At 43.4% G+C, this 26205-nt stretch overlaps 1 protein-coding gene across 1 annotated transcript in view; it reads left to right on the top strand.

Annotated features, from left to right (window-relative positions):
- Nucleotides 1-25965, top strand: part of PINX1 (PIN2 (TERF1) interacting telomerase inhibitor 1) — an 83783-nt gene extending 57818 nt beyond the window's left edge. Inside the window, exon 7 of the mRNA XM_079706300.1 lies at nucleotides 25283-25965. Within this exon, the coding sequence (XP_079562426.1) occupies nucleotides 25283-25756 (474 nt within the window). The 3' untranslated portion in view covers nucleotides 25757-25965. The remainder of the gene's footprint in view (nucleotides 1-25282) is intronic.
- Nucleotides 25966-26205: the final 240 nt, after the last annotated feature.

Genomic DNA, 26205 nt, shown 5'->3' with positions numbered 1-26205 from the left:
ATTTTCCCACTCATTTAAAAGTAATAATAGGCAAAAGGTTTGATGCTTTTTACTTTGCAATATTGTTTCAGCCTTAAGCAAATATATAACAAAGCTACTTCTTGTGAGAAAACAAAAGTTCCTTTTCTTCTTGGTTAAAGGAGGTGTTTGTGTGAATGTTTACAGAATCTATATATTTTATTTTATTTTTTATTTTTTTATTTTTTATTTTATTTTTGCGGTACGCGGGCCTCTCACTGTTGTGGCCTCTCCCGTTGCGGAGCACAGGCTCTGGATGCGCAGGCTCAGCGGCCATGGCTCACGGGCCCAGCCGCTCCGCGGTATGTGGGATCTTCCCGGACCGGGGCACGAACCCGATGTCCCCTGCATCGGCAGGCGGACTCTCAACCACTGCGCCACCACGGAAGCCCAGAATCTATATATTTTAAAATATATTTGTAATTGCAAATTTTAATTGGTGATAAATTACCAATCAGTGAGCATTGGTAACTTTGGTTCTTATGAGTCCATTCCTAGAAATACCCCGTCATTGCCCTTCCATAGCATTCTCATTTTTGAAGAGAAAAATCAATGAAGAGAGGTATTATATTACTTGACAAACAACTGCTAGGCAACAAGCAAATCCATTTTTTAACAGTTTACATTTGCTCAAATTCCTAAATCTTTGAATGTAGTTTTCTTATAAAAAAGCTATGTGGGCAGCGTAGCTTCCCACACACCCGTTTGAATTATTTTGCTTCTTGTTTGAATCTGTTAATAGATATCCATTACAATAATGTTTGTTTTAAGTTTATCTTAAGTTAAATCTCCACAGGTAATAAGGAATATACTAAAATGCTCTTAAGTGACTCGTGTTACCATGATTTGTTATAACAACAAATTAACTATATTCATGTTGCTGCTTTGACAGAGATCCCTGAGGCTAAATGACGTGTAAACTCACACTACTTTTATTTTTGAAAATAGACTCCTTTTTGTTTGGTTATTGAGACTAATGACCTTTCGTAATAAAAATTAAAACAGGTGCCTACGTTCCACTGGACCCGTGTGTTCTTCTTTTAGCATTAGCCCATTAGAAGCTTTTGAGTGGGAAAATAGCACAAGACATTTGAACAAACCGGGCTCAGGAGCATAACTCTTGGCTCAGAAAACTCTTGTGTCCTAAATAATAATTTGGTTTGAAACTTTTTGTAGACCAGCTAATAGCGGATTATATAGACAATATGCTCATTAAAATAGCTTAGGGAATGCAGACACTAGTAGATATGTATTTGAGGGCAGGAACTACTCAAGCTTATGCTTCTAGAAGCTCCTGAAGGCAGATCTCTACCCCTAGCCAAGTCCTAGCACATAGTAGGCAGTCAACGGATGTTACAAGGGTTGGAAGAGTGAGTGCACTGAGAGCCACAGCCAGGGTAGCATGATTTGGGAAGAAGACACCGTGGAACGGAGCTGGGAGTCCGAGTGGAGAGTCAGCATCCACGTGGGCGTGGGAGATGCCTACCTGGGGAAGAGGTTGAGTTGTACTGTATAATTACAACTATAAGTAATACATGTTATGATATAAGTAATATCACAGGTTATAACTATATCATATAGATGTGTGATGTGTATACACACATGCACACACAACATAGAATGCCGTTTGTTGCTCATCAGAATCATGTACACTATAGGCCATATATCTCACATTAAAGCAATCCTATCCTGTCCCTTAATTCAGCAGTCCCCAACCTTTTTGGCACCAGGGACCGGTTTCGTGGAAGACAATTTTTCCACTGGCAGGGGGCGTGGTTCAGGCAGTAATGAGAGCAATGGGGAGCGGCAGATGAAACCTCGCTCACTCGCCCACTGCTCACCTCCTGCTGTGCGGCCCGGACCGGTACCAGTGTGCAGCCTGGGGGTTGGGGGCCCCTGCCTTCATTAGTGCCTTTTTTTCTACTACATTCACCTGTTGATAAACCGTTAGTCTGAAGATCCTAAAATTATCATTAAACCTGCAAGAGTCCCTCGTCTGCATATGGTGCACCATTTGCAAATCTCTCATAAATTCAATCACTAAGATTATTTTACTGTGAATATGCTTTACTTCCTTCATTAATCATGAACAGCTCTTGAGTGTGTGCTGTGTGTCAGGCGCTCTTCAATGCAGTGGGCTGGAAGGCAAGGCTTCCCAGACAACCCTGTGCAGACACGTGCCGGGAACTTAGACTATAGTGTCTGCGTGCATTTGGAAGCAACTGAGGGATCTGAGGCATAGGAGGGGCATGATTATTTTTGCCATTTAGAAAGATCCTTTGGCTGCAGGAAATATGGAAGTAAGAATGAAGGGAGGAGGAGGAGGCAACAGGCAGTTCAGTGAAGAGGCTGTTGTTCTAGAGGCACGGAGAGCCTGAGCCAGGGTTGTGGCAGAGAGCTGGAGCGACAGGAACAGATTTGAGTGATACCAGGGGGTGGGGTGGATGCCCCAGGACTCAGGGTCTGACTCGGCTTAGGCAGCTGCATGAGTGGGTGGTAGTGTGGTTCCCTGGGCTGAGGAATGCCGAGGGAGGAGCAGATCTGTGTGTACTGATCAGTTCAGCAGTGAAGTACCAGCTTGCAGAATGTGCGCGTCGTCCTGGGCCTTCCCCGCAGTCACACTTGTTAACTTCGTTCCCACTCGCTGTATAGTCACTTGCCTCTCATTTCATTGCTGTTTCTATTAATTGGTCTTTTTCACGCTTCACCTGATGCCGTGAGGTCCTCTTTTTGTGGACCTATCCACGTCTGCCAAAGCCTTTCTTCCCTGGAGCCCTGTCTTCCTGATAAGCCTCCTTCGTTGTAATTTGGCTACTTTCTCCTGTCACTTCATGTGATGGAAGGCTTTTCCCCTTGGGTCTCATTAGAATCCCTGTAGACAGGAGCTGGTGGGTTTGGTGGGGAGGAAGCTTGAGAGAGGCATAGGGACCATGTGGAGGTGAAAGGGGTGAAGGAAGGAGCTGGGCGAGTGGCAGAGGGAACTCAGAAAATGCCTCCTGGGATTGGTTCAGAGCCGAGGGCCACGCCTGCCCCTTGGAACGACAGCCGTCTGCCCTAAGTGCAACTATCCCGGAGGAAAGAGCACTCTGCCCCAAGCTCGTGGGGGGGTTTCTGTTTGTGTGTGTGTGTAAATTTCAAATGATTTTTTATTATAAAAGCAGTAAATATTCTCTGTAGAAAAACTATTGCCTATAGGTGTGCATTAAGAAGAAGAAAAAAGCCATGATCCAAACACCCAGCGGTAACCATAATTAAACCTTGGGGTGCGGAGGACCGTGCGTGTGCTAGAGATGTGGCCCACCACTTCCTGGCCATCTCAAAAGCAGGATCACAGTGTACATACTGTGGCGCACCTTTTTAAAAATTCGCACATGTTGTCTCTTAGGAGCTTGCGTTTTTAGCTCTGCCGCGGGGCCTGAGGAACGTGCTGCCCATGGGCCCCAAGCTCCCTGGCTGCGCTCTGAAGGCGCCTCACTGGACCGCTGCTCTCTTGACAGCTGAGGGAGCTCGTCCGGCCTGCCTCCCCGCCTTGTTGGCCCTCTCTTCTTCTCTTTGCCTAGCATCCCCTCAGTCCTGCTTGTCAGCTATGGAGAAGGTAGGCTTTTTCACTCCCCCAGCATGTTTTGATGGCCTAAAACTTGCCTGGTAATCGAGGGAAAGAAGGAGCTGGCTGGAAGGGGTGAGGCTGGCAGGAAGCTGTCCCGGGCTGGGCCCCTTTAACGAGCCCACGAGCAGTTTCCATTCCCCGCCTCCACCTTCATCCTGTGCTCTTCTCTACCCCTCATCCTGCTTTTCCCAGTCTCCTCAGTTCCCTGGTATTACATAATATTCCTGTTAGGCTCAGTTCCTGTTTTGCTAGCAAGAGGAATTGTGACTCTTTCAGGGAAAAACCCTGTTCTAACATTAGCAGTGGCTCTTGGTGGCCAATCCATGATCTCATATGGGAAACACACCGCTTTGCTGGCTTCTGTGTTCCCGTCCGAGTCAGTGCACAGATGGGATTACCTTTCTGCCTCGGTTAGGTTCCCCTCTGCCTTGTCCCTTCTGTGGAGTCTGAGGTGGTATCTCTTAGGATAATGGAACTGCCAGCTTCAGTCCAGCCAGTGAGTGATCACTTTCACTCACGAGTAGGTGCCTTGGGTTACTCACTACACTCCGGAGGCAGTTCTAATAAACTGGCAGACAAGACGTACATTCACTTTTTAAAACATTTTATTATGGCAAACTTAAAATGTAAGAAAGGTAGAGAGAATAGTAAGGGTCCCCACCTACCTGTTCCCAGCCCAACAGTGATCAGTTCAAGGGCCAATATTATGTCAGCTGTACTCCACCCACTTTCTCTCCAATTATTGAAGCAATTCCTAGACATCATGTCACTCTATCTTGTTATCTGATTTTAGCATTTCATTATACATCCCTAAAACGTAAGGACTTTTAAACACACCATCCCAGTGCCGTTATCATATCTGAAGAATGAACCACAATTCCTGAATGTCATCAAGTCCAGTCAGTGTTCAAGTTTTCCCAGTTGCCTCATAAGTTTTTAGTTTGTGTGTGTGTGTTTGAATCAGGATCCTAAGAAGGTTTGTATATTGCAATTAATTGATAATGTCTTTTAGACTCTTTTAACCTATAAGTTCCAATTACTCCTCTCTTTTTTCCTTGCAGTTTATTGTTGAAGAAACCTTGAATTTCTTGTCTTATAGGATTTTCTATACTCTGGATTTTGTTGATTTCATCTTCATACATCCTTTAATACATTTAATACATTCACTTTTTAAACCCTACAATGAATCCTTTTATAACATAAATTACCATCCCTGCTGAGACCCCTCTTTTTTTAAATTTATTTATTTATTCATTCATTTATTTATTTTATTTTTGGCTGCGTTGGGTCTTCGTTGCTGCGCACGGGCTTTCTCTAGTGGGGCTACTCTTCGTTACGGCGTGCAGGCTTCTCACTGCGGTGGCTTCTCTTGTTGCGGAGCACGAGCTCTAGGCGTGCAGGCTTCAGTAGTTGTGGCTCGTGTGCTCTAGAGCGCAGGCTCAGTCGTTATGGCGCAGGGGCTTAGTTGCTCTGCGTCATGTGGGATCTTCCTGGACCAGGGCTCGAACCCATGTCTCCTGCATTGGCAGGCAGATTCTTAACCACTGCACCACAAGGGAAGCCCTGAGACACCTCTTTTATCATTTAGGAGCCCCTTGCCTGGCTCTTTACTAGGTAAATGGTTCCTGCCTTCATGTAAGTCACAATGTATGCACAAAGACAGTAGTTAATATTGTAAGCTCTTCCAAAGTATTAATGTCCAGTAACAAATATTATAAAGCATAATGTCAAATATAGGCATCTCTGTTATAACACAATATATGTGTTCTTGAAAAATGTTACATTTTGCAAAATTCCATGTTAAGAATGATAGAGCTTGTGGGGAAAATCAGGTAAGAGGTAAACTGCTAAAACCTATGCAGTTTTGTAACCAAGACCACACACGTTGCCTGCCTCGCCACACCACCTCTTTCTCTCTCTGACACACACACACACGCACACACACACACACACACAGTTGCCTCATGAGATAATTCACTCAGACCAGGAAGACTAGTTAGGGGGATCTTTAAAATGCTCAAAAACAGCAGAATGAACACATTGACTTATAGGTGGTGAGTTACTAAAGATGGAAGTGGAGCTCTGAGCTGTGGGGACGCCATTAAGGTTGGTTCCGTGGGAAGCAGACTCTCAAATGGACATTAATTAGCATGAAGGAAATGTATTGGGAGGTGCTTCTGGAGTCCTAGCTGGGAGGGGTGCCCGGGGGGAGGAATCAGGATCGGCTCGGGGAGAGGTCGGGCTGCCGTGATGTAGTCACAAGTCCTCTGCTGACTCCCCAGGGACCTCTTCAGAATCGCCCCAAATCTTTGCAGGATGCTGGGCCTTCATGGCCCTGCACTGACCACTGGTCACTAGGGCCAGGCCCCTGCCCGCCGAGAATGGGAGTGTGACCTTACGCCAGGCGGCTGCTCCCAGAGAGACTGACCCAGGAGCAAACCCTTCAGTCCTGAAGGGCGGGTCTGGGGATACAGCACAGCAATTGCTGCCAGAGCTCGTTGTAATTTTCTGAAAATAGAGCCGAAAGGGTCCTGCCTGAGCAGCAGCCAAACTGAGAGGTTTGGGGTTTTCTCCCTTTCCTTTGGGGAGTATGTTTCTACACACGGCCCTGGCTCCCCTGGCCTGGGAAAAAATCACACAACTTTCACGTTTTACTATGACTATTCCCCTGTTTACCTGTGGCAGATGAACCGCTTGGTGTTACAGAAAGAGATGCTGTCACACTACACACTATGCAAACGAAGAATAAAGGAATAATATCAGGGCCTCTTCACTTTTTCATTGACCTCAGAAAGTGTCGCCATTCACAGACGTGGCCTTGGCAGTTAATTGTCAGGCTTAATGGCCCTGAGAAATTCACCTAAAATGTAAGGCTCTTGCCATGGTTGCACGTGATAAATGGTACCTAACTTAGGCATCCTCTCCCACCAGATGTCACATCACAGACTTACAATGGTTAGTTACTACAGAACAGCAGAGGAACTGAGAAAGTAGTCATTTCTCTGGCCATCAAAACACTCTGCTGACTAATTCCTTTCAGTGACTCTTCAAATACATTGACAAGGAAACAAGTGATGAAGGATCGTTCTAAAGCATTACAGGGCATTTTGGATTAATGAAAATGTGAAAAAAAGACTAGGATCGTGAGCTCCAAATAGTTTTCTAACAAGTGCTTAGACTTATTTTATGTCTTTGACTTCAGTAACCTAGATTCAGAGAGGTTTCTGTTTCTATAAACAGGGAAGCTACTTTACCTAAGTATAATCTGAACATTTCAGGTCCTGTGGAATCTGTGCACCTTCAGAGATAAAATGGATGGCCTAACCTTGCTGCTGACAGTGTCCTAGTTCTGACATGTTAGCCATACAAACCTTCATCTCCTAGCAATAGACCCAGCCCAGAAATTTTACGCAACCAGTCCTACCATCTTCAATTTGATTTCCCTGGCAACAAATTGGAACACCTGTTTAGCTAAGGAGGAAAGAGCTATTCACAGTACATTGCTTGTTCCTCTTAGGATACATGACTCCATCCTCACATGGCAAGTGTGTACCCACATATATAGAGAGATGTAGATAGACAGATACCACAGCATGCACTCATAAATTGGGTACTTAAAAATTGATCTTCCAACACTGGTTTGTTCAGTGTTGTGAAAAGTATTTGCATTTAAGATTTTCTTTCATTTCTTACTTATGTGTGGGGTTTAAGAACCTTTGTTCCATAGGAAAACAACAGCTTCAACCCCAGCTTATTGTTTAAACTGTTCCAGTGGGTTTGCTTTGATAAGAACTAATTATAATTAGTACAGCAAATATTTATAAATGAGCATTCCTAAATTTCTTGAAGCCACCTGAAAGCATTTCTTTTAAGAAATTTAAATAAGTATTTATCTTAGCCTTAGGAGTTCTTTGTAATTTAGACTATTTTGTAATTAAGTCATCTGGATAATTGATCACTGAAACACTATTGGATAGAGCTTAAGAATCTTGTGTTTTATAGACTTTGGTTGTAAAGTAAAGTATTAAGGAGGATTCTGATTTGTTTATTTGCTAGGCCATAGAGATAATGTGAGAAGCTTAAACCCAGCCCTAAATTAGTAAGATTTCACTAGTAGCTCTAGGTGTAGTTTAATATAGTTCTCAATGTTTATCAGTCATTAAATTGTAATCCTAAGTAATTCCACTGGATCCACTTTATAACAGCCAAAAATTTCTATTTAAAACTCAATCTTTAACCTAAAGCTTTACAGGAATTTTCCAGGTAATTTTTTTCCTCCATAAGATGTAAATGATAAATAAGTTCTCTGTGTTTATTGGGGGTCAGCGTGCTGGTAGGTCTTTCTGTTAGTCAGGGTTCTGTCACTTCTTATCTGAAGCCCAGTGAGCCACGAGTAGGAAGTTCACTCGGAGTTTTATTTCTTTGAACAGCGCTCAGTCTCTGCAAACAGCACAAGGCCAAAGTGTTTGGGTTGTGTTTTGTCATCTGGTGTCCTTTGACAAGTTTATCTTTTCTGCATCAGAAAGAGTCGTTTTAAGCAACATAGTAGCAGTAGTGACAGCCAGCCTGCAGTCACTTGTGTCCCCTGACCTTTGTTTGTCCAGGACTCCTTTTATAATTCTCATTCCAACTCTTAAAATCATGGAGGATCTCAGTTTTACTTGACTGGTTTTGAAGCATTTTCTGGGCCTGAACTTTAAATAGCTTTTAAAAATTTTATTTATTTATTTTATTTTTGGCTGCTTTGGGTCTTTGTTGCTGCGCGCGGGCTTTCTCTAGTGGCGGCGAGCGGGGGCTGCTCTTCGTTGTGGTGCACGGGCTTTTCATTGTGGTGGCTTCTCTTGTTGCGGAGAGCGGGCTCTAGGCGTGTGGGCTTCAGTAGTTGCAGCGCATGGGCTCAGTAGTTGTGGCTCACGAGCTCTAGAGCACAGGCTCAGTAGTTGTGGCCCATGGGCTTAGTTGCTCCGTGGTATGTGGGATCTTCCCGGACCAGGGATTGAACCTGTGTCCCCTACATTGGCAGGCGGATTCTTAACCACTGTGCCACCAGGGAAGTCCCTTACATAGCTTTTAATAAGTACTTAAATTTATTTTATGTCTTGATTTTAGTGACCTAGATTTAGTGGGGTTTCTATTTCTCAAACAGAAAAGCTGACCTGGGGAAGGTACTTTACCTAAGAACAATCTGAACAGTCATGTCAGTGCCCTTTCTAAAAGGAAGGTAGCTTTTATAGGAAATTGTTGAGTAGACTTTGGAAATCAGTACAGTTAATTTATTCCTATGTATCACTGAAACCTGTAAATAGAGTATCAGCTTTAGATATTCATCTAATTCTTATTCCAAAGTTGTTAAAGTTTCAGATTGGAAATTGTTTACCTGCTTACTTTGTGATCCTAAGAAAATCTTTTAAAAAATGTATGATGTACTTTTTAAACAGTGACGTTATTCATTTAGTTAAAGCAATTATTTAATTTGAGATTATCACCCTCATGCCCATCCCATCCCTTCCTCCCTGTTAAGATGATAATTACATTTTTAGGGAGGCAAAAGCATAGCATTTGTATTATTCTGTTTTTTAATGGACCCCAATTACTCAGAATTGGATTAATCATGATGCATGACACATTATCATTGGTCACAATTTCTTTTAGACTCCCTTTCAGGGATCCTAATAAGGATCTAGAACTATTAGGCTAATACCTTGTGGGCACCTTCTTAAAATTAACGGATCAAATCAGCTGTCTTTGAGCTGAAGTTAAAAGTGAACTTCAGAACCTGCTCTCTAGTCATCTAGGCTCAGCCTAGATCCTGTAGTTTAGGCTGTAGAACAGGCTATATAACTATATAACAGGCTATATATAAAGAGGCTTGAGGCTTGGTCACGACTCCCTGCAGTGTAATCTATCATTATTTCATCATTCTTCTTCTGAGTAATATTATTTTAATTGCTTTCTTCGTTTCTAGTTCCCCTGATCCAGACCCTTCCAGTTCCTTTTTCTTCTTAACTCAGATGTTTCTCCTTGCCATCCAAGAGCATTGTTGAATGACAAATGATTAAACGAATAAGACACAACCCATTTTCAGTCTAGTTGGGAAGTCAGAGATGTGCAAAATCAACTGCAGCAAAGGCCTCGAGTGCTGTGCAAGAGGTCCGGGGACATACATGATGTAGTGATGGATTCAGCTTGCAGAGATTAAAGCAGCAACATATGTGTGTTGTCTTAAAGGAGTAGCAGTTGCCAGGTTGAAAGGCCTTGCAAGGAGAAAAGAAAACCATACCCACAAAGACACAGATCCTTGAAAAAGCAAAGGGCCTTTGGGGAGCAACAAGCACATTTATAGGGCTAGACTGTAAGGGTGGTTAGAGACGGGCAAGCACCCCATGCACTTATACACTTCTCCCCCCTGTGTTACTATAAATAAACCCCAGAAATCATAACGTTTCACCCACGAACACTTCAGTACTTCAGAACATATCTCTAAAAGGTACTTCAGGACATATCCCTAAAAGATAAAGGACTTTTTAAAAATGTATAACTCCAAGACAATTATTATACCCTGTAAAACTTGGTAAAAAGTGCATACTATCATCAGTAAGTGTTCAGAGTTTCAATGTTCATAAATGTCATCAATTTTAGTTTTCTTTACAGTTTCTTTGTTTGAGTCAGGCTCTAAGTAAGGTTCGCATGTAATGATTGGTTGATGTATCTCTTTAAGTTTCTTTCAATCTGTGGATTCCCTCTCCATATCTCCTTCTTTTCCTCTCTAATTTTTAGAATGAAATTTAGAGATTTTCACATATCTACTATTTGATTACCTAGTGGTAATAAATAAGTAATAAATATTTTATTTCCTCTATTTACCAGTTTTCAAATGGAAGAGCTTCTCTAGCGTTCTCTGAAAGGGACCAGTGAGTTTTCCTTTTCTGTATCACTCATGGATTGAAATATATTTATGTTCCAATGTGTTGCATTTGTCATCTTTATTTATTTATTTATTTGCAGTATGCGGGCCTCTCTCACTGTTGTGGCCTCTCCCGTTGTGGAGCACAGGCTCCGGACGCGCAGGCTCAGCGGCCATGGCTCACGGGCCTAGCCGCTCCGCAGCATGTGGGACCTTCCCGGACCGGGGCACGAACCCGTGTCCCCTGCATCGGCAGGCAGACTCTCAACCACTGCGCCACCAGAGAAGCCCTGTAATCTTTATTTTTTATGATGAAATTTTCCATCTGCCCAGTGAGAACCTCTTCAAGTTGGTGCCTAAATTCTTTTGGCGTGATCCTAAATGGTATTTGATCACTCCTCCTACCTGGTATAAGATTTTTCAGACCCACCTTGTACATTTGCTGCCCCAGATTTGGAGTCAGCCATTTCTCCCTGGTTCCTTTTTGTGGTAAATGATATTTAGAGACCAAATCTAGGCAGTCGGGTTGCTCACTGCTACTAAGTTGGTCTTTGTTCCTGGGCCTTAGAACTGATAGAACTGATAGAACTGTAATTTTTTTTAATGATAAAGTATATTATGAGTCTGTATTCGTATTGCTTATTCAAATTCAGGACCACAAGACTTAACCTCATTAATCTTTTATCTTTATATATCCACAGTAAGATTCTTGGAATCTATCGATTCCAGAAATAAAAAGCATTAAAATATCACATTACTCATTTGCTTATTTCCCATTGTATATACAGTAGTCACAGAATAACATCTATAATTTGATTATCAAAAAAAAAGTACATTGAGGGGTTTTTTAAAAAAGTTTATTTTGGCCAATTCTTCTTGTCCTTAGGGTATATCCCATTAGGTTATGTACAGTCAAATTACAGTGTTTTAAAATCATTTGGAGTTTTGTTCTGTGAAAGGATTCAAGCAACTGGTTGCAAAGTCAGGTTCTTTTTTTTTTTTTTTAAGAAATTGCCTTCTTAAATGTTAATTGTGTTATATGTCCATTGATTCCTGATTATGTTCTCCATTTTTATTCTCTTGATTATTTTGTAAATTATTCAGTGCTGTAATTTGAACTTTGCACAGACTTTTACACGGAACCCGATTTCCAGATCTTTCTTCTTTACTTGGTTATTCCACTGGTCAGACCATGCGGCTCTTACTGCTTGCACATAATCCCAAGAAGAAAATACGGTTATATTGTAGGCAGTCTTTAACCTTGATACATACATACTTGGCATGATTTAGGACATATTATTTCTCTGCCACCGTCTATTCCAAGATGGAAGAGTGATTTTTCTGACTAAGCCTGGGAACAGATATTCCCATTTCAATAATGGGATAGCTAGGGAAGAGCTAGGCTTTTCTCCCAAAGTCACCTAGCAGACTGGTTGTTCATAACGGAATGCTTACCTGGTCCTCTTTTCACCCCCCCTACCAGGTATCTGCCATTTTTGGTAAAAGCTCACCCCCTTAGACAGGCCAAGGTAGATCAAAGATTTAGGAGAACTACTCATTTTATCCAGATCATGGCAATATCTGTGTGAGCAGTCCGTCTCAAAGCAGGTTCAGCATAACTATGCTAATTCCCTGGGATGGCCATGGATGTTATACCCCAAAGGGTTCCAAAGCGAAATAAGTCTGGGAAATTCTGAAATTTAACAACTGCCGATCTCTCAGATGATGGTGTGCATTATGAACTGAAGGGAGGAATAGCACAAGTTTGTTTCTCAGGCTCACTTAACTATGAATCCATCCCAGTTTGTCATCAGGTGACATGTTGTGCTGGAAAATAAGCCTCCTTCTAGATTTCCCTTTACAGGACATAGGCGGGACGGAGGAACATGTTACCCCATGTCACAGGGATCCACTCAGCAGAATTCAGATTCTGAGAGAATTCTGTGGGACACACGGCTTGGTTCCATCAGCAAGAACTTGAAAAAACAAAAAAGACGGGGTGGGAACCTATAGTCTGAAAGAGACAGGAGACATGTCAACCAATCACAATATATGAACCTTATTAGGAAACAGATTCAAATAAATTATAATAAGAAATAGCTTAAAAGACAATAAAGTCAATGTGAACACAGACTAGATATTTAGTGATGTTAAGGGATTTTTGTTAAATTTTTTATGTGCTAATAGTAATATAGTTGTGGATTTTTTTTAGAGCTGTTGTCTTTTAGAGATGCATACTGAAATACTTATAAAGTATACGATACTTTTGATTTGCTTTGAATTAATACGAGTAGAGATGGTTATAATGGTGATGGTTGTTGTGGTGATAAATGTTGAAGCTGGGTAATGGGTACGTTGTGTTCATTATACTAGTTTATCTGCTTTTCCTTATATTTGAAAATTTACACGATAAAAACATTTTAAAAAGAAGACTGCCAGGACTTCCCTGGTGGTCCTGTGGTTAAGAATCCACCTTCCAGTGCAGGGGACGTGGGTTCGATCCCTGGTCAGGGAACTAAAATCCTGGGCACCACAACCTGCATGCCACAACAAAGATCCCACAGCTGCAGCTAAGACCCAACACAGCCAAATAAATAAAATTAAATACATTACTTTAAAAAAAAAAAAAGACTGCCAAATCTGTATCACTTTCACATGAGTTCCTTAGAAACCACTGAGGCCATAACTGATTTAAATTTCCTTGCTCAGTTTAGCCCAGTTTAGCTGCTCCAGCAGCTTTGTTCCCCAAAGAGGTCATCAGTGACATCCTCCTATGTTTGGAAGAGTGTCTCAAAGCCTTGCTTGTTTCTTTGCGACATGGAAATGGAGTGGTGAGTGGCCCCAGAAAACACTGGTTGTCTAAATGGAGGCACATGTGCCTGTAGGAAGCATTCTCTCTGCAGCCCCTGGTTTATAGGCCCCTGGCTGGAACATCGACAGGCAGATCGGACTTGTGCTACGTGCCCGGGAGCCAGTAGCACAAAGCAGTTAGGGGCAGGGCTCAAAGCAAGGAAGGTGGTGGTGCATTCCAACCAGAAAGGAAGTTCTTGTAAAAACTTCTGTCCCTGTTGCTGCAGTTTTAGCAAAATGAGATGTAAAATTTGTGGGTTTTTTAAAAGACAGTTTTATTTGAGCCAAACCATTTTAAGGTATGTTAAAAACCTCACCTCTTTTCTTCATTCTACACCCCTTCCTACCTCACTCCCTCCAATCCCCAAGCTGCTCACCACCCAGCCCCCCTTAGGCTAGTTTGTTGCCAGTCATGGTGCTGTCCACTCTGGAAAGTAGCAGGAAGAGCTGATAAGGTGCTGAGGACAGAAATCTCTGGTCTTATCTCTCTCTAGCACACGGTGCCGAGAGTGCATCCTTTTCCTGTCCTCAGACAAGAGACATAAACCGACCATCTCCTGGAAGCAAGGACTTCAAACAGGGCTTGGGGGCCTGCCTCTACTTTCTGTAAGGCCAGAAAGGAGAAAGTGGGTCATTGCTTTTTTTGAAGGTTGTTTTAGTAGCAGTAAAAATGTATGTTGTCTTCTAGATCAACAAACATAACTTCATAATAAGACATGAATTAAAAGAGCAGAAGAAAAGAAAAAGAAGCAAGGGCTGAGGGCAAGGGCTACCAAAACAACCAGAGCTGTAAGTCACTGGGCTGTTCTGTTCGGTTAGACTTTTTGTAGGTTCGCCCGAAAGGATTAGATTTGGCTTTTTGTCTGTTGACAGATCAAGCAAATGGTTTTAAGAGCTTTTGTGATAATAAAACATTGATACCTAGATGGCCCAGCGTTGGAGGAGAAGAGTGAAATATTGGTTCATTTTTCCTCCTGTCCCTCTGTTATGGCAGGAAAGCAGAAATGACATTCTCTCCCAGATTTTCATCCTGCGATGTAAGGAAAATAAGATGAAGGGGAACCTTCCTTTGGGTTTTAGCGCAGCTGGTGGCTGGTGAGGTGATACTTTGCTTCTTATGCTATAGTCTGGAGTGACCGTGGTAGGGACACCAGTGACATGGGCGTAGGTGTTACCATCTCCCCTCTGGGTCCTCCTTGGAGCCTCACCAGGTAGACCCAGAAGAGTCAGTCAACCTCAGCTTCATCCTCAGTCATCTGGACCCTCGTAAAGAATCCAGTTTGCAACGTGAAACTTTACAGTATAGAAGAGACCAGGCTTGATACTTTGTTACCATTTTTGGAAGACATTGGTCACTGGCCAGTGCTCACAAGCAGCCAATTGTTGGAATTCCAAAAGTTAATGACACCTTAAGAATTGTGCTTGTTATATAATAGTAAAGGCCCAATTTTATTCTTGCAAGTTTCTTAGTCTCCTGTTACGGAGTGCTGTGAAATTATCTAGGCTACAATGAATGTTAGAATTATAATGGACCTTAACGACATAGCTGTTGCTTTTCAAACTGTATTCCGTAAAGCCCCGAGAGTTCATCAAAGATGCCTCGGGGGCCTTACAAAGGGAGAGGAGGGTCGGGACATGAGCTTTGGGTTCCCCCAGTGCCACCTCAACCACTGTTCCCCTGGTATGTTACACATTGGCCTTCTGTTTAAGATTTCGTCTGGAGAAAGGCACGCACTGCTAAAACCATGTTTGAAAAAAGTCACTGAGTAGCCCTCCTTCCTTGTTTTGCAAACCATTTGCTTCGAGGCCCAGAGACTACAGTGACTTGTCCAAGATCACACATTCTCTCAGATGTGAGTCAGATTTCTTGACACCCAGGTCATGGCCACTTCTACTACACTGAACTTAGCACCTTTCTTACTTTCCTTTGAGTATTTTATACCAGTGCCACCCAAAGTATCGTACACAGGCCAGCCCGTGACAGGACAGAAATTGAGAGTAAGCATTTAGAAACTTTTATAGTAGTATGATTAATTTTTAGAAATTGGAGCTTGTGTTTTATATGTCTTTTTGAAATTTTGTTTTCTAATTTTTTTTTAACAAAAATCTTGGCCCACAATAGATAGGAGATTTTAAAAAGAAAAATAATTGGTCCTTCACCCCTGGTAGTTTGGGAAGCACTGTGATGCAGGGCATTGAATCTCCACAGAGGTTGAGCCAGTTATGGACTGCAAACAAGAGGCAGGTCTTGCTTTAAGGAACTTTTTTGGATTCTGAGCAGGTAAGGAGGCAATAATTACTTGTTATTTTTCCTTAATATGTTTCTTGCTTATAAAATAAAGTTATAGCTTACATGAAACTAAGAGATGATATATTTAAATATATATGATAATATATGAGAAGAATTATGTATTTAATAGCAGTAATAATGTTTAATTTTTATGAACTCTTTGGAATTATAATCTCAGTTTAATTGGTTAGAGGTTTTGTTGAATGGAGTTGTTTGTAGTTGGTTTTCTTGTTTAGTTTCTGTCTATTCTAAAAAATAAATTCTCCTGTTGTATTTTTTTTTTTTTTTTTAGTTTTATTGTGGCAAGAACACTTACATGTGATCTACCCAGACCTTTTTATAATTTTTTTTTTTAAACTGTGTGTCTCCCACAGATGGGAGCTCCTGTCTGGGCCCCAGCCCTGGTCAAGTAAACAGTAGCTGCTGTAGCTGCTCAGTGGATGTTTATGAAGGACTGGATGGCCACAACTTTGGACCTCAGCCTCCTCAAGATCTTTTTTTGTGTGTATAATTTACTTTTATTACACGACTCAGTGATTTCAGGATTTTATCTAATTACTCTTACTAACTTAAATATCCTTTAAACGTAGAATTATTTTGCCCTACCAAATTTCCTCCTAGAATTATTTTTAAAATATTTGTTACTTTAGTTTCTGGTCAATTAAAAAGAGGTCTATATAACGATTAATCCCATATAGTATACAGGAGCTGAGGGAGAGGACTTTAGTAATAACTTCATTCACCTGAATTAACTTACCTTTCTCTTCTTAGTAATCTTGACTCTTCCAAATAACTATTCATACTCTATTCCTTATTTCAGAATAGTAGGTTCTCTAAAATCTTCAAAAGATGCTATGCTTTCTATAATAAGGAGCCTAAATTTGAGTTGTTAATGATTCCTAAGGGATTTTCAAGTCAGTGGAGAGACAGGCCCTTCGTCAGCCTCTGCTTCTGCTTCTGGAGGCTCAGGCATTAGGCTTCAACTACTTATAAAAGCGTTTTGTCCTGTCTCCAGAGAGCAGGGAACAGAACCAGTTGACCTAGAATCATAAACGATAGCCAGTTTGGATTATTTTTAGGCTTCAATCAAAGAAATTGGTACCTGTGTCACATTGATCATTTCTAGCTTTGGAGGAGCCTCGTTTATCTTGTAACGGCCAATGTGTTGTGAAATGTTGTCACATGGATCACTGCAACTTTCCAGGCCTTAAGACCGTTGAGGGAGGCAGGAAACCTGCTCCTTTTTTCTTTTCCCTCTCTTTCCCCAGAGGCTGTATGACTCTTGTCAGTAGCTGTGATGTCAGTTACTTGAGAGAGGTTGTTGCCATAGAGAACCATCCTTTTAAAACATGTTTATGTTGGCTTTTCGTAATGAGTGGTAATTTGAGCAGCTGATGAGGCAAGTGGAAAAAAAAAAATGAACAGCTTTGTTAGCATTGGCCTTCCTGCGAGGAATTTGGCATTATTTGTATTTCTTTGCTGTTGTTCAGGGAAAAGCAAGATATCTGTCCCTTCCAGTTCCCCATTATCTTCTCTGAGACGTCCAGTTCATTTATCTGAGTCTGTAAATTCCAGGCAGGGTTCTAATGCCTAATGTTAGAGAGGTATCTGCCTGCTTACAGGGGGTTGGGAGTTCTCTTTGATGTCAGATCACTTCGTAAGCAAACTTCGTCCTTGTCTGCCAGAAATCAAACGGCAGATGGCAGCCCTCTCTACCCCTCACTGGCATAATTCAGTAAGTTCACAAGAGACTGAGATTGAGAACTTCATCAAAACCCAGAGCCCTCTGACCAACTCCGTGTGTGTGTGTGTGTGTGTGTGTGTGTGTGTGTGTGTGTGTGTGTGTGTGTGTGTGTGTGTGTATACTTCACATGCATCTAACATTTCCAAAAAGCAGATTATATTTCATAATAAATTTATTCATTCAGCAAATATTTACATAGCATCTATTATGTTTCCTTATATACTAGAGAGAAAACAATTTTTTTACTGATGAAATTCAAAACTTTATTTATGGACACTGATATTTGACATTCACATCGTTTTCATGTCATGAAATAGTCTTCCTTTGATTCTCTCCCCCTCCCTCCCCCCATTTAAAATGTAAAAACCATTCTTAGCTTGTGAGGTATACGAAGATGGCAGCCGCCGGATTTGGCCCTTGGGGCATACTTTGCCAGCCATGTTCTAGAGAGAGCCCTCCTGGAACCCCTGCACAGGTCCTGGGTTCCTAGAACCCGTTTGCATGAGCACACACACACTGTACACATGTACACACGCACATAAAGTTAAGAGTTGCTGTGTAATTCTAGTTCTGTTGTTGTATTTTTTAGTTTTAACCCCGCTTCAAATCAAAACTTCCCGTCAGTCAGTGGAGTCTTGTATTTGTTTTTAACTCTTGTGATGCTTGCTAATCCTGCAAGTGATTGTGTTTCCCAGGCAGACTCCATGAGGCTGGTTATTTCTGAGACTTTGTGTGTTTATCCTAACTCCAGATGTGAGTGAGTGAATGATATCTTGAAAAAAACACCAGGTTTTACCCCTGAGTAAACTTCTTGTGAGTGCAAACGTAGCTCCTTGTCAGTGAAACAGTGTTTTCAATCATGTGGAACAAAAAAGGTGCCACAGAAAGCAAGAGAAGAAGTGCTGACATAGTCGCACAGTCCCTGGTTTATGACCAACGTGTTGATCACTCCTTGCTTAACCTCTGGAGGCAAACCATTCTGATGACTCGCGGGAATGCACAGCTTCCCAGGTTGTGTGATCTGCTCAAGATAACATGTCGGCTGCACCTTAACGACCTGCTGCCGGGGGGCTTCTCGTGGAACTTGATCCACCTGTTTGTCTTCTCAGAATGATCTCCTGACTTTGCCTTGGATGTACTCTAGAACTCTCTTGCTTTCCAGCCTCTTCTTTTGATGGCAGGAACGCTCACCCCATGCATGTTATTTTATAGCTGATGTTCAGCCCGCCCCACATCATGCATGTGATAGTTCCATAAAACACAGCACCCCATTTTTCTGATTTACCTAATCTTCCAGAAGGTGACATGATAACATGTGGAATAATAGACCAGAAGAGACATGTATGGATCATTTGGCTGAGCTGTGCATCGCTCGGGGCCACAGGGAGTGATGGGCTGGTCACACTGAAGGGCACTGGGATGCACCTGCAGAAGTCAGCGAAGCGATTTGCGCTGTGGGGCAAGGCGGCATCTGATTAGAAGGGTGTGGCTCCATCTGGGTGGGAAGACTGTCCTCTGTAAAGTGCTGCTTCTCTCTTTGCTTGCCACCCTTCCAAGCCCCTTCTAGTCATGAGCCCTGCCCGGCATGCAGGGGAATCTGTGCTGACAAATACAAAGCTTCTGGTTCAGTGGGCGGGTGGGAGTGCTTCCCAGCCTGGATCTGCCTGGGGTTGGTGCCTTTTGTGCTTTCCTGGAGCGCTCACCATGTGTTTGTTCTTCATTAGAGGCTGTGCTGAACACAAATGAAATAGGCATGATTTCTGCCCTCAAGGAACTTAAAAATTCCTTGGGAAGATGCTTAGAAAGCAAATTATACAAAACCAGAAAGTACAAGTAACCAATTGCTAGTCACAGTAGTAACCAAGGGAGGTTGTTCACAGGGGACCAGCTTCTTGAAGGAGGCAGCTTTGCACTTGATCTTTAAGGGAGTGACGCACACAGCTGTGTATGAAGAATCTGGAAGAGCGTCGCGGGGAGCATCACGGGCGACCGCGGCAGCGCCTTCGGCTCCCTCTGTTGGCGAAGGGCTTCGTGCTCACATGTCCTGTCACCCCTCACCTCAGCACTTCCCCCATCTTGACGGGTCCTGAAGTGGCTTCATACCTGAATTCATCACTGTCCTAAGTGGACGGGCGCAATTTCTGCCTCCCAGGAGATGTCAAGACATAACTTGTGTTTGTCAGAGCTGTCCTGCCAGAAAGTTTAGAGAAGATGCAAGTGTCCTTTCAAACTACTCACTTGCCAAGCTTTCTTAACTCTTCACAGACTAATGTAGTGCAAGCTGACGACACAGGCTGGGGTGGAAGTGTGCGTTTGTTCATCACAAGCAGTAGTTCTCAGAGCTGATGACCCCGTTGCTAAGTCCATTACCCTTGAGCTCTGGGTGTCTGCTTTTTCTTTCAATGAGAAAGTTCATTGAAGGATTCCTGTCACAGCCTGTGTCTCAACGTGGAAATCAAAAGGCTTTCAATCATCTTGTCACTTAAGATCGGCAGTGACGTATGAGAAAGGCTGGTGAGCTAAAGCGTTGTGCCTTTGAAACCTCATCCTGGACTGTACGTTTATCATAACTGGTAAGATTTTATGCTTATGGCGCATCTGCCCCAAACACCTCTCTAAATTCTCTATCCAAACTGCTGTGTTTCCCTGCCCCAAAAGTTACTAACGACATTCTTCTGAGAATAATAAAGAGAATCCTGTGTATTTGGGCAATTCGCCGTTAATCCATCTCAGTAGACATGTGTGAATGACACCGAGGACTGGGAACCCAGAAGAGCTTGAGCAGATAGCTCGCTGAGCTGCAAAGCCTCGAGGCAGAGTTCCTACAAGAAGCAGAGAACAAACTCATGACATTCTGTAGCCATTTGAGAAAAGGCGACATGCATCTTTCAGGCACCTGAGATGATTATGGTATATGATAGCTAATTTCTTAAGCGTCCCTCTCTGCAAGGTCTTGTGTCCTTTGCATCCAGCTCTTCCCGCCCGCCTCCCCTACGCCAGTTGTAATTCAGAATCGCCCGAGATGGGTTTAGGCCTTAAGATTCTCCAGCTCTAATTATAAAACTCTTAAGCCTGGTTTCAGGCTATTTTTTTTATTTATATGAATTGCAAACTAGATAATAGAGTTTTTTTTTCTATTTAGAAAGTAGTATCTATTTCTTGTGGCCTTTTTTTCAACCTGAAGTTTTAGCATCAGTTAACTTCTGCCTCATAAAGTTGGGCATGGACCAACTGATATATACTTCAGTGTTGGGATGACGTCTGAAGAGAGAAACAGTGACAAGTGGGTCTGTGTGATGCAGGCCGGAAGTCGGGATGCCGTCGTGGAGGGAGGGAGGGCTCTGCGCCCGGCAGCCTTGGGCCACATCCTGCTTCTGCCAGTTCCCACCGTCAGGCCTTCTGAATATTAAGTGCTTTGAGGTTCGGTTTCTACCCCCGTCAAGGTGAGGTGGCATACGATAATAAGTGATTGCCGCACTGAAGGCATTCAAGAAAGGATAGCCGCTTTCTTCAGTGCACCAGGCTGCAGGCACTCTGGGTCAAGTCTCCACACATGATGGAGGCAGTAGTCCTGCCGGGCTCTTCTGCCTTTAAACCACTGGGGTTCTGTGCGCTGGGGAACAGTCCTCCTGGGTTCTGACCCTCAGAGTGTTTATTGGTTGGGGTAGAAATTAAGGCCCTTGCTATCACTTGGGAAAATCCATCGGCAAATGTTTTTTTAAACACAGGCTGTACACTCATAGGTTCTGAAAGAAATGAGAACACTGCGGGGTTTTCTGAGACAGACGAGATTAACCCATGAAACAATGTTTTAGAACAACACAGACTATTTCATTTTATATTTTTTAAATGGTAGCTTTTAAAATATATGGAAAATAATTCAAGATTCTCAATGTAGCTTTGGATCTTTCTTTTTCATTAACAAAAAGGGAGGAGGAGTAGTGGATATATTACAAATTTAGGGAGAGATCTTTTAAACTGTTTTGTTGATTCCCTTACCGTTTCCCCTCGTTGACTGAACTGTGTCTTTGGAAAGCTTCTTCGTCTTAGGTGCACTGCATGGCCTCGGATATGCACAGCTACAGGCAACATGTCCCTTCCCCAGCTGAGTGAGGAGACCAGTGAACTGACGAGACATCAAGGCCAACAGAAAGGCTGGAGGTTCTACAGAGAGACCCCTACCTAGCTCCTACTATAGAGACTCTATCCCTCACTGTCCCCAGGGGAAAGCCTGACTTTGTCCTTGCGTGTGCCGTGACTGGACAGCCGTTTTATCTCTTGGCATTCAAGCAGGACTTAAGGAGTCTTAGACTGTAGAGGCATGAAGCTGAGGGAGACGTTGCCAGGCCATTCGTTCCAGAAACCCATCACGTTTCCGCTTCCGTCCGGATAGCTTCATTGGTATTTTCCCGACACTCTGCCTCTGGAGAACACAAATTTAGGGTATGTAAAGGATCAGTGGAGACTTTCAGGCCAAGGTATATAAAAAGAGAACCTTCAGAACCTTAAGTACAAACTGGGAATTTATTATCATTTTAAAAGTTCCAGCTTCTTACTACCTTTCTTAGAAATATTAGGATGATTTCCAGGACTTAGGTTTAAAATAGATTCATATTCCAGTTAGTAGTCACCCCAGTTTTCTGCTTTTATTGATTTTAGCTTCTAATATCTAGTGTCAATTCTTTTAAATGAATGCTTACAAATTATTCATTGCAGAATAGTATTTGGCCCTTTCTGTTCTCTTAAGTGGTGTCACTAGATCTGCTCTCCAGCCGTATGCTCTCCTACAGGTGGTGTAAAGTATTCTCCGTGGATGGACTTGTAGGTGCATTGCCGTCACTCCTGCTTCTTGGCCTGACAGTGGGGGTGATAGTCGTCTATGAGCTGAGCTCATCTGCTACCTGCTTATGGAGCCTCACCATCCCTCCTCTGCTGTCTGGTGTCACAGAGGAATGGCCAGCCCAAATGTCATTTCATAGTTCAGTAAATTTTAGACTTTCAAGTCTAATTTAATCTACTTATTTGACTTGGTTAGTAACTGAGACCCAGAGAGGTTATGGGATTTATCTAAGGCCCTCCATTAGTTAATAGCAGGAATTGGAATTTTAAAAGAAAAGATTTCCTAAATCCCTAAGCTTAAATCAAATGTTCGGTAAGATCATTAGTTAACCATACCTCCCTTGCTAGTATTTTGTATGGAACAGGAAGTTTTCAAGTTATTTGTAAATTTATTTGACTAGATTTTAGAACACTGTTAGCAAATTGGGATTCTCAAAATTTATGAAGCAGTGAAAGTCACATTTGGTATTACAGATTTTGTGTGTGTGTGTGGTTGCATTATACGTTTAGTGGAAATGTGGGAAGAAGCGAGTTTGTTGCTATTTCAGAGTACTAAAAAGTTGCCAGTGCTTTTCTCAGTACTTGTTTACTTTGAAGAAGAGACCAGATATGAAAAGTATTCATTGTCTTAAAAAGGTGTACATTGTTCACATTCATGCATTCATGGCTGAGAATATAGAAACAGGGATTGTAATCACTGTAGTAAAACTGGGTTTATGATTTATAAAGTCATGAAATATGAGACCTGGGCTTTGCTTCTACAGCAGTCAGGTCTGCAGCCTATTCCTCCTTTGTTTCCATGGTTTTCAAAACAGGTACATTCCTGGAGTGTGGGAGGCTGCCCACCACTCTCCCCTGCAAGTCATTGTTTTGCCTCCACTTTCCTTGGGTGCTGGCACCTCTCTGGCTTGTCTCCACGCCCCACTGAGCTTGGTGTGCAGTGGCCCATGCTTATTAAAATCCTTATCACCAGAGGACTTGATTACGAGCAGAGTTATTTTCTAGGATTAGAAAGACCCGCAGAGTTCAACAAGTGACTCAAAAATGATCTTGTATTTTCTAGTAATTAAAAGTGTGATTAATACCAGTAATTAGTTCCTGTGATTTAACTGTTAAAAGCAGGAATTCAGAAGGTAATAAACAGGTGAACAAGGTAAGGAACCATAGGATATGACTCGAATTTGAGTTCCTAAGACACAGATACACTCCAGAGGAGGTGGCCCACGTAAGACAAACTCCTTTCATACTGTGAAGCTAAGGGAGACCTATTTTCTGTAAACAGGCCTCCTTCATGGAGACTTGCCGTGTGTGGCTGTGTGCCATTACTAAATGGAAGGCAAGACATTTCTCATCCATGAGGCGGGGGTTGGCTGGGATCAGGAGAGCCTTGAGAAGATTTTTCATCCCGCTGTGCAAAATGTCAGCTCCTTTTCAACATTTGAGGAACAAAAAGACAAAGTGACCTTGTGTTTTTGGCTCCTGTGGCAGCTATTTTTAAATTTTTCTCAAAATTACCTCATGGGATTCCAGCCCAAACTGAATATTGATAGATAACATTTAAAAAGCTCATTTGGTTTATTCCACATGTTCTGCATTTTACCTTTTGAAATTTAAGAAACTGACTACGTGATTTTGTGTTTTTAGCCCTGAGTAAAATAAGGTTTGTGCTGATTAGGTAAGCTGTGATGTTGTTGGTAAGGTACCCTTTGGGGAGAGCTCACTGGGTCAGCGGCCATTCAGAGCCCAACTGCCCACTGATATAATACTGATTCAGCTGAAATTTCAGACGGGAGCCTACTTTGATTCCACTGAGCTGGGTTTCGAGTGCTGCTGTAACAAGAAAATACATGGTCCAGTTATATGTGTGGTTGTAATAAAGTTAGCTGCACAAGCAGAGCTTTGCCCGCCCAGTTCAGAATAATTTGCAGACTCCTAATCTGGAAACTGATTTATTCAGAAAACTGTTTTCCCACCTCATGAAAGGGTCGGACCACCCATCTCATCCTGTGTGAATAAGTGAATGTGAAGGGAGAAGCCAGGTAATTATGAAAACCTAAGTTTAGTGTACTTGTTTAAGGGCTTGATTATTTTAAAAGACTGTGGGCAGAATTATTCCAGACACTGACCTTACCTAAAGCACAGTCCTTAAATGCTTTCATTTGAAGGTGCTTCCTTTTTCACGCACACGTTTTCATCTCCCTACTGCCAGCCAGCCACAACCTGTGTGGTGTGATACCAGCATTTGATTTTTTATCCCAGCCTATTAAGTTAGGATTTTTTTTCCTCTTCTCAAGCCTTACGACTGAGTGTATTTATGTAAACCACACTTAACCCCGGCGGCTATGAGTGAGTAATTCGTCCATTTAGAAGCAGACGGCACAGCCATGGGTGTCTAGTTCACGGCAGTGTAGGGGGGGGTGCGTCTCATGTCTCCCACGCCCAGCTGAGGGCAGAGGGCACCCCAGCCCTCCTGTTCCTTCCGGGAGGAGGGGGGCACATGGGCCCTTCCAGCCCTGGTGCCTCCTCTCTCGAGCAGCTGCCAGAGGGCCACGCTCTGGACACACCAGGGTCGAGGCTGGCACGTGGCTCCTGGTTGAGCGGGGGCTCCCATATACGCGTGGCATCTGAGCTTGTGGGTCAGGGCGCAAAGGCCTGTGTATCCACAGCGAGACCAAGTAGCTGTCTGACGACACCCCAGAGCTCCGGGTTTTTCGGGTCCTTGTTTCTGATGGAGACGCTAGGAACTCGGTTGCCATTTATAAGGTTGTTGCCAAGGAGCCATTCTGTCAGAATGGCGTCCAGGTGACTCACCATCTACCTTGTGAAGTTAGCCTCCGACTCCCCGGCCTCCCACCCCGTACGGCCCTCAGCTGGTGTGCGTGGCCACCGCATTCCGCACCGTGCGGCTCAGCTCTACCCGACGGCCGGCGAGGGGTCCAGGGGGAGTCCGGCCCCCCAGCCACGCGGGCTCCGGGCGGTGGTGAGTAACTAGCTGATGCGTAACCGGTGTTACTCTTCTCCCCACCTCAGGGCCAGCCCAGTTCCGACGCTGCAGAGGGGACTGACGTCTCCCCCATGACCACCAGTGCCTTCACCATCCGCGAGTACTTTGCCAGGCGCATGGCGGAGCGCAAGAGTAAGGCGCAGGGCACGGCCGTGGGGCCAGAGGCTTCAGAGACCCCAGTGGAAAGGAAAGCAGGGAAGAAAAGAAAGAAAGAGGCGAAAGATAAAAGTGTGGAGAATTGCACCCACCCCAAGGCCAAGAAGAAGGGAGACCAAGTTGAGTGGCCGCTGGGAGACCCCCGCTGGGACGAGAATTCTGGGGCTGCTTCTGAGGGTGGAGAGGGTTGCGTGGTGCCACTCGATGACCGGGACTCTCCCTCGAGGCCCAGAAACAGGAAAGAAAAGAAAAGGGGGCAGAAGCTAGCTGAGACGGCAGAGGATGGTTCGCTCGATGCAACACCAGTGAAAACGAAGAGGAAAAAGAAGAAAGGCTCCAAATAACTTCTCTGGAGCCAGGGCCTCCCGGCTTCTCAGCTGTCAGGGCGCTGCTGGGGCAAACTCCCCGGCCCGACGGCAGAGCCGGTTCACTCCGGGAGCCGTGCACAGCCTCTGACACGCCCGGCCCTGCTGCATCTCGCCCTCACGCTTTCCCAAATCGGATTCCCAGAACTTCTTAGTGTCCCAAATCATGGCTCTCAGAAACAAATAAATGTCTTTCTTAGACTCTGAGTCCACCGTATCTATTCCCCTTCATGTGAGTGCATCATCATGTGCACGTGCTTGTGTGTGTAGGTCTCTCACCGTCTGTGTTTGCTCTTGATTTCTTTCAGTAACAGTGAACTGTGCTTCCTTCTGAAGGACTCGGTCTAATTAAAGGATTAAGAGGCAATAGTTGGCATTCAGATAGCTCTTTTTGTTCTGTAGCCAACCGTATGTTTCTGCCAAGTTGG

The sequence above is a fragment of the Hyperoodon ampullatus genome, assembly GCF_949752795.1.
Source record: "Hyperoodon ampullatus genome assembly, chromosome: 6".
Taxonomy (NCBI): Eukaryota; Metazoa; Chordata; class Mammalia; order Artiodactyla; family Ziphiidae; genus Hyperoodon; species Hyperoodon ampullatus.
This window is presented reverse-complemented; position numbering and strand designations above follow the sequence as displayed.